Source organism: Podarcis muralis, chromosome 4 (genome assembly GCF_964188315.1).
Source record: "Podarcis muralis chromosome 4, rPodMur119.hap1.1, whole genome shotgun sequence".
Taxonomy (NCBI): domain Eukaryota; kingdom Metazoa; phylum Chordata; class Lepidosauria; order Squamata; family Lacertidae; genus Podarcis; species Podarcis muralis.
Genome location: NC_135658.1, coordinates 79517450 through 79526216, shown reverse-complemented (window position 1 = coordinate 79526216; position 8767 = coordinate 79517450). Strand labels below are relative to the sequence as shown.

General features: G+C 43.0%; 1 protein-coding gene across 1 annotated transcript; it reads left to right on the top strand.

Annotated features, from left to right (window-relative positions):
• Positions 1-141: 141 nt before the first annotated feature.
• PROZ (protein Z, vitamin K dependent plasma glycoprotein) lies at positions 142-8738 on the top strand. The gene is made up of 8 exons (XM_028728086.2): positions 142-1126; positions 1751-1914; positions 2360-2384; positions 3803-3916; positions 5134-5265; positions 5960-6045; positions 6382-6496; positions 8099-8738. Exons 1-8 carry the CDS (start codon positions 1054-1056, stop codon positions 8614-8616), a joined length of 1227 nt encoding a protein of 408 aa, XP_028583919.2. The 5' UTR covers positions 142-1053; the 3' UTR covers positions 8617-8738.
• Positions 8739-8767: the final 29 nt, after the last annotated feature.

The following is an 8767-nucleotide window of genomic DNA, read 5'->3' as shown; positions in this document are numbered from 1 at the left end:
ACGCTATGTTGTTATACATCATTTTCAACAACGCATCCTTTACAGTAGCAACAAATTATATGCCTTGTGGACAGTGCTGGGTTTGTTTTGCTTTTTGAAAGCATGTTATCAGGCCATGCGAGTTGAGAGCTGCCACAGAAAGTTAGTATTCCAACCTGTTCAGAAATCACAAATCATCTGCTAGCCTGCATCTGAATGGGCCAACCTCCCTGTATTTATCTGGCTAGAGAATGTACATAGCTAATACTTGATGATCTTTGTTTCATTCCATACACTGAATTGTAGCCCCATTTTCTAGTGACTCACAATCTCCCAGTCTATAGCTTGGCAGAAAGCCTGTCCACTAAATTGTGTGTGTTCTCCCTCTTGTGGCCGCAAAGTGCCAATGCAGAAACAGTGCTAGAAATGTGTATTCCCCTCCCAAAAAGTGTTACAGATGAGGGATTTTGATTCAATAGAATAATATTCAGCGTTTTCCAACTTCCTAAAATCCTAACATCCATAAGCCAAATGCAAATCGTACACATATTTACAGTAATTACGCTCTTAAGCATCTCATTCCTAAAAACCATTTGGGTGGAACAAATCGCAAAACTGTAATCGCAACTGAATGTATGCAATCTGTTTTGGATTAGGGCAGACAAGTAGCTTCATGTGTCCTAGTTCAGCGACAGAGTCCCAAAAGATCCATACAACAGGCTGGTGTGATGAAGTTCTAGACTATTTCAATGCCCTCGTCCGTTTACAGAACCCAATTTGCTTTCAGCTGCTGAGGGAAGCAGGTTGAGTGGGCTGAAATATCTTGCCACAACACGGAGTAAGTTTTGGTCAGTTGTAGAGATATCCTGGAGTTCTTCCTGCCACTTGTTTTCTGTTTCTGTAAGGAAGAAGTCCTTTCTTTCAGAGCTTCCATTTGTAAACATTAGGCCCTGCCATTGCCCTTCTGTTTTCTTACTGGGTTCTTGAACTTTAAACTTTAGTCATTCAGTAACTTCACCCAAGAGCTAACTGCTAAGCAGGCGAAATCCAATTAACTGTTCCAAGGGAACCAAAATGGGAACTCACAACAACTGGACAATATGGTTTCTCTTCCTTGCATTCATTTTTCATCAGGCAGAATCGAAAGGTATGGTGTTTTGTCCACAACAATGTTAATTTGCCATATATATATATATATATATATATATATATATATATATATGGGAGAGAACATGGGAGTCGGGGCTTTTAGACTTGTCATTTAATCTGTACCTTTGAGAATTACTCCCCTCCAAAACAGTCTTCTTCAGTTAATGTTTAGGTGAAAACTTAGTTGGTTTGACTCACACTGCAGATTCCGTGATTTATATAGATGCAGTTTATTTGGTAGTGAAATTTGATTTGGTTCACATTTTTAAAGCAAAGTTGACCAAATTTGCACTTTCTGAAATAATACGCATGTATATATGTGAGCTGTCAGCAACAGAGTCTGCTTCATCAGATGCAACCAAAATTAGTGGTTCGGTCACATGGTCTGTGAAATACATTTCAAAGTTCTGGAACACTTTTGCCTGTGGCACTACCCACCACTAACCCAACCTACTCAAAAGGGTGCCTGGAAAGGTTGAAGAAGCTCCCCCAGCTTGACTCTACAGAAAGCTATTCTGATCCCTCCATGCGTAGGAAGCAAAATGCACATGGAGAGAGATTGTGCCCAGTAGGTTTGTGGGCAAAATCTATTTGCTCCCCTCCACCTTTTCCCTCTTTTCAGTGTTTCTGTCAGCCGGGGATGCAAATCAAGTTGTTGCAAGGTCTAAGCGTGCCAGATTCATGTATTTCGAAGAGTTCCTCCAAGGTAATTTGGAAAAAGAATGCCTTGAAGAAAGGTGCACATATGAAGAGGCTAGAGAAGTATTTGAAGACACTGAGAAAACTGTATGTATTCTAAACTTTTCCTTTATGGGCATATCAATCGAGCTGTAGTCCTGGCATTGAAATCCAATTCATGACGCAATCGTTAACATTGCTGAACCAATGATAAATTCTTAAGATATAATCATTCTTGCACTATTTTTCACAACAACCCTCTGAGGTAGGTTAGGCTGAGTGGAGATTAGAAATCTGGTTTCCCAATTCCTAGTATGTCACTCTAACCACTGTACCACATTGGTTCTCACCCCTTACTATTAAAGATCTTTTAAGCATTCTTTCTGACCCCATTAACTTTTTCTGTCCAAAATCACACAGAGAAATCATCAGAGAAATCAGGGGGTAATCCTATATTTGGTACAATATGTTGCTGGGGGGGAGGGGAGAGAGAGAGAGAGAGAGGGAAATGGTCCACTGTTAAAAACAAAAAACATTACATTTTTTCCCTCAGGACAAGTTTTGGAATGGCTACTTTGGTAAGTAGTTTTTCATATTTCATTATTTTTTTATTGGATATTATATTAAAAACTAAGGGATTTATTGGAGTTGCTCATTATACTAAAGGAAATCTGTTGATAATAGAGCATATGTTGTGAGGCTAATATAGCACTTCCTTTTGCTCTTTTATTTTGTGGTAGGGAAAAGACATAAATAACAAGTCCATTCAATTCCTCCAGCTCTCCTCTATTCTTGGACTTGCCTCATGAACTAGATGATCACAGAAGTAGGGTGTGAGCCAAATTATTGCAGAAAATTTGCCCTTGAAATAAGTGATGAGGCAAACCATTCCAGTTAGGCTTTGGTCCAATTAGTAATTTGGTCTAGAAAACCCAATTATTCTGTTTCAAACTTGGGAAGTGTTTAGATTTATTCTAAGTCCACTTATGAGCCAAATTGACTTATCTGGTACTTGGCACTCTGCTACAGCTGTGAAACAGATGCCAGAAGTGCGGGAAAATAGAGTTTGCACGTTTTTGCCGGGAAAGCTGAATTTGCCAGCATTCCTGGCACCTGGGCTGCAGACACAGCTGCATTCCAAGTGTCAGAGGGCCATAGCTTACTGGCAAGTAATCTGCTTTGCATGCAGAAGGTCTCAGGTTCAATCTTTGGCATCTCCAGGTAGGAGATGTTCCTTCTACAAAACCCTGGTGAGCCGCTGCCAGTCGGCATAGACAACTGAGGTGGACCATTGGCCTGGCTCAGTTTAAAGCAGCTTCCTATGTTGCAAAGGGTATAAATTTCCTCCCTTCCCACTGCAGGAGCAGCAGCAAGCAAGCAGGCAGAAAAATTGGGTTCAGAAGCAGTTTGGATTAACTTGATGGTATAATGCCTTCCGGGACACAGGTGGCGCTGTGGGTTAAGCCACAGAGCCTAGGACTTGCTGATCAGAAGGTTGGCGGTTCGAATCCCTTCGACGGGGTGAGCTCCCGTTGCTCGGTCCCTGCTCCTGCCCACCTAGCAGTACGAAAGCACATCAAAGTGCAAGTAGATAAATAGGTACCGCTCCGGCGGGAAGGTAAACGGCGTTTCCGTGCACTGCTCTGGTTTGCCAGAAGTGGCTTAGTCATGCTGGCCACATGACCTGGAAGCTGTACGCCGGCTCCCTTGGCCAATAAAGCGAGATGAGCGCCGCAACCCCAGAGTTGGCCACGACTGGACCAAATGGTCAGGGGTCCCTTTACCTTTATAATGCCTTCCAAGAGTTGCCAAGATTCACATTCTGAAATCAGGACTACTGAAACTGGGCAGCATCCCTTATTGAAATGTGGATTTTTAGGGGAGAGGGAATGGGGTTCACAAAAACAATTTCGATGCAGCAGCAGAAGAGCAGCAGAAAATATTCTCACTATTCTAAATGTACTTACTAATAATATTTCCTCTCCCCCCCCCCAAGATGGTGCACCATGTTCCTCCAACCCCTGCCTGCATAATGGTGTATGCAAGGACAGCATCCGAAGCTACACATGTGATTGTAGAGATGGCTTTGAAGGAGCCAACTGTGCTTTTGGTAAATGGCAATGTTTTCTTTATAAAAAGGCACATGCCACATCATTTCCTACAATCTCTCTAAATATAACATTGTGCCACCAGATGGCGATGTGGAGTCCCATTTTTCTCTACCTATTTTCCCTGTTTAAATTTACACTTTAACCTGAAACGCTTCTTTGGTGTGTCTAGATCCAGCCTATGTCAAGTAATATCATTATTAATTACTCATTAATAATCTCCATCTTCTAACAATAGCTAACTAGGTGCCATAGGAAAATTCACAAGGGCGTTGTACACAATTGTCCCCCTTTCTGTCTGACAAGCAAGATATTACATATTTGGTCCTTCTGTTTGCGGATAGAACTGAGATCTAGGGAGATGCTTCAGTTTTAAAACAGATGGTGATGGGAGGTGATTTCCACCAATCACCGCCTTCCTCCTACAGCTTCTCATGCCACCTCCATGCTGCTTGTGGGAGGGTCTTAACAACCACACCCTGAACAGATTTTCAGGATGCACGGAGGGCTTCAGGGAGAATAAATTGATGAGTCACCTCTTCCCTCCAGCTCTCTAATAAGAATATCCCACGGGTGCAATTCTGAACCTAACTCGCCATTTCTGATCATAAAGGCAGTTGTTCTTCAGGCGAATGATGGATGTGTGAATTGCTTTCTTTTAAATTTATTCCCAAGATAAATGGTAAACTCTTGACTTCCATAGTCAAAAGTGAAATCTGACTGTTACAGCTGGATTACAGCTTTAGTCTTTTGCTGGGAAACGCAGCCAGGAATTAATGGATGCTGCAAGTGTCATGTATCTCACACAAAAATAGGGACTAGTGGTAAGCCAGCAGATGCTGGGGAAATAATTGAGCATCAAAAAACAAATGCAATCAATATTAGGGAAAGGGAGCCCATGTTAATTTATACAAGATAATTTCAGCTGATTGTTAATTTTGGGTGAGATCTGATCTAGTGCAAGCTGGCGTCTGCTTGCGCAACATGACTTCTCCTTCATTCCTTCCCTCCTGAAGTCCCCCAAAACTACTTTGGAGTTTTGAGGAAGCCCCTAGATTAGATTTTGGGAGGTACACCAGAGTCTAGAGCAGAGAGAAACGAAACCAGAAGTCCTGTTGTGTAAGGATATTTCCTCTGCATAAGTGAGTGGACATCACTGGACATTGTCCTTTGTTTAAATGCTTGTTCTATAGTTTTAAATGTGTTTTTTCCCCTGTAGCTAAAAATGAGTGCCGCCATGAAATAAACGAGGGCTGCCAGCACTTCTGTTATCCAGAACTGACGTCGTACCGCTGTTCATGTGCAAAAGCCTATGAACTTGGGCAAGACGCTAAATCATGCCTTCCCCAAGGTAAGTCTAGAAAATGGAAAAGGAAAAAATTATTTTAGGAGGCAACAATACAGACCAATGTACCATAGTAGTTAAGAAAATGAACTGTGATTCAAGTCATCGCATCAGTCATGAAATCCAGTGGCTGCTCTTGGCAAGCCTCTGGCTGCTTCATTCTTCCCCTTCTGTGAAATGGGGATAGCTGCCTCTCTTAGTGGGTTGCTAAGAATTACAGGGATTTCCCCTCCCCTGAAAGCCCTTATGTACATTTGGTGATCACACAGGGTCCCCGGACGCTTCACCGTCTATTGATCCCTGTGCCACCACTTTATGTCTCGCTGCCACCACCCAGGCCCTACCTGCTACAATACTGAGTCCAATCAGGGTTAAATTGGAACATAAACTTCTGTTTATTTATTGCAGTTTAACAAGCGTGTGGTTTCATAAACGGTATCGGTCCATTACAATCATGGGGTGCCTATCCAGACCTATAACTTCCGCTACCTGCTCTCACTCACTAAACCACCTCTCAGATATTTACTTGTCTTCCTAGCTCCTAACTGTTCCTGGCTCAGCTTATTTCGCTACACTAACTCAACCTCCCCACAGACTCTATCCCAATTCACTCCCACTCCACCCAACTCCCAACGAACTCCCCCCTTCGCCCCTCCCAGAGCTGGTTTTATTTCTCCATATTTTTACCTACCATTGTTAGATCAGTGTGCATGCGGCAGACATAAAGACCACTTACCAGTGCAGCTGGATGCAACCGAAACAATCCAGAGTGGATTCCCTTGGCAGGTATGTGAAATGTTGAACACAACCTTTATCTAGACTTGCTGTAAGTATGTGCCTAAGCAGTGCTTAGGCAGGTCTGCCTCCATTTTCCTTGCTCAGACCACAGCTTGCTCTCTTCACTCCTCTCAACTGCCCCTCTAAACTTTTGCCCAAATTGCAGTGCACTCAACATGCCTTTGACTGGTGGTGGTTACAGCAGAAATAAGCTTTTCTTCTGTAATAGTGTGTTCCCTGATGCTGTACTCTGAGCAGCAATGGGGTGCAGAAGAACAATGTATCCTGCCCTATGGACTTAAAATTGCTAAATCAGAGCCATGTACTGTCTTCCGTACTTTCAAGGTCCTGCTCTTAAACTCAGAAGGAGAATGGTTCTGTGGTGGTGTTCTACTGAAAACTAACTTTGTCCTGACTACAGCTGAATGTGCACGGCTGACTCCCGTCATCGCTGTGATTGGTAGGTAGCCAAATGACCCTTTTGTCAGTTTGCATTTCTTAGTACATAAAGTATCGATCTGATGTGTAGAGATCTTTCCTATTCTACTTAAGCTTCCACCACCCTCCTGAATTATCTGTGTGAAAGAAACAAGCAGAAGGTTCATGTTGTTTGCATTATTTCTTCAGAGAAGCCGATTACAGCTGGTTTAAACTGGTCCTGTTATTTATTTCTGTCAAGGTCTTGCTGACTATAATAATAGGCCAGATGGAGGCTGGATTTCACACTTTCTCTTTTTATACCTTTTCCTTCTCGTGTGGTGTTCTGTACATAGTATGCTTTGTGTTAAGTTTTAGACTTATTGCAAGTTATTGTAAATGTGAATTAGTCTGCTGCAACTGGATTTCTTATAGACAGTGCTAATTCTGAAAGTACTGGATTTGTGACCATTATGCTCATTTGCCTTCAGTAGCAGTAAAGCTCTGCTGAATGAAATGCCTCTGCTATTTTGGGGGAATCCTGCAAGGTGTTTAAATTTTTACTCTGCTAACTATACAGTGGAATCTACTCTGGATCAATATTGAGTAGAATTTCAATGACACCTTTATCTCCGTTGTGAAAGCTCACAGCCATCTCAGGCATGTCTCCTCTTTGCAATGCAAAAACACATGAAGGTACTTTTTGTGCACTTCCCGTACATTTCACACTGGGAGTTGTGCAGGAACTATTATTAACAAGACTGCAACCACTTTGGTTCAGGCAATTGGTGTAGATAACCAAGAAAAGATTACACTTCACCATTGCATTCCAAGATAAGCAGGCAACTGTGACACATACCCAACCTTACCAAATCCGTATTAAGAGTTGTAAGAATTCTAGAGAACTTTCCTAGCTTTGCCAAGTCAACCCACTCAGGATTTGACCTGGGCAAGAGTAAATGACATTTTCAACAACACTATGGGATGCAGGTGGCGCTGTGGGTTAAACCACAGAGCCTAGGGCTTGCCGATCAGAAGGTTGGCGGTTCAAATCCCCGCGATGTGGTGAGCTCCCGTTGCTCCGTCCCTGCTCCTGCCAACCTAGCAGTTCGAAAGCACGTCAAAGTGCAAGTAGATAAATAGGTACCACTCCGGCGGGAAAGTAAACGGCATTTCCGTGCACTGCTCTGGTTCGCCAGAAGCGGCTTAGTCATGACCTGTACGTTAGCTGTACGTTGGCTGCCTCGGCCAATAAGGCGAGATGAGCGCCGCAACCCCAGAGTCAGCCACGACTGGACCTAATGGTCAGGGGTCCCTTTACCTTTAAGGTTGTAGCATTCTGTGGTTTCTCTTCTTTCTGCCCCTATAAAAATTGGGGTGAAAGGGCGGTAAACATACACATGCATTCCTGCAAGTTCCATATCAAATGTTTGCTCTTCTCACCAAAAAAGGATTTGCTGACAGTCCAGATGCGTTTGGAAACTAACAGTATTGCCTGAGTATAATATCGTTAAGTCCTATTGAGAAATGGCTATGTGCTTATTCCAATTCAAGGCACTATTGCTATAATAACTGTTTGCCAATGTAAGCCTATTCCAAGCAAATGCTATTGCAACAACTAACGGGTACATCATTACTTACACAGGAATCAACAGGCTGCAAAGAGCTAGGCAAGAAATACCTGTGAAACAGATAAATATACACATCCGCTATGATAGCGACACCGGTGAGAACAACTTGGCTTTGCTCGAACTCGAACAGCACATTGGCTGCAGCAGCCACCACCTGCCCATATGCATCCCAGAAAGGGATTTTGCGGAGCACGTATTGATTTCAGAACGGGAGGCCACTCTCAGTGGCTGGAAAGCAGATGGAAATAGCTCCACAGGTTCAACAGCGGAGCTGTCAGTTTCGTACCTCAACGGAGACGAATGCAAGCAAATCCTCAACAGGACACTGATAACAAGGGAATTCTGTGGCTATAGCCGCGAAGTATCGGGAGAACTACTGGCTGGAGGTAGCTTTAGCGCTGTTGACTATAAAGGCACTTGGTTTCTGACGGGTGTTTTAGAACCATGGGCAACAGAAGCAACTAAGTGGGAAACACTTATATTCACTAAGACGACACGATACATGATGTGGTTTAAGCAAAAAATGGACTAACTGAAAGGAAGGGCAGAGGAATATGTGGAATGGCAAGGCCCAGCATTTGTATGTATTTGTGTAGAAGTCAGTTGTAAAAATTACGTGCACTTAACTGTTGACAATAAAACTTTTTGCCCTGACCTATGCATTTTAACAGAACACATTACTA

Coding starts and splice junctions, on each gene's coding strand:
- PROZ (XM_028728086.2), top strand. CDS start 1,054: ATGGGAACTCACAACAACTGGACAATATGGTTTCTCTTCCTTGCATTC. Junction 2,385..3,802: donor GTTTTGGAATGGCTACTTTG/GTAAGTAGTTTT, acceptor CCCCCCCCCAAG/ATGGTGCACCATGTTCCTCC. Junction 6,497..8,098: donor TCCCGTCATCGCTGTGATTG/GTAGGTAGCCAA, acceptor TTACTTACACAG/GAATCAACAGGCTGCAAAGA.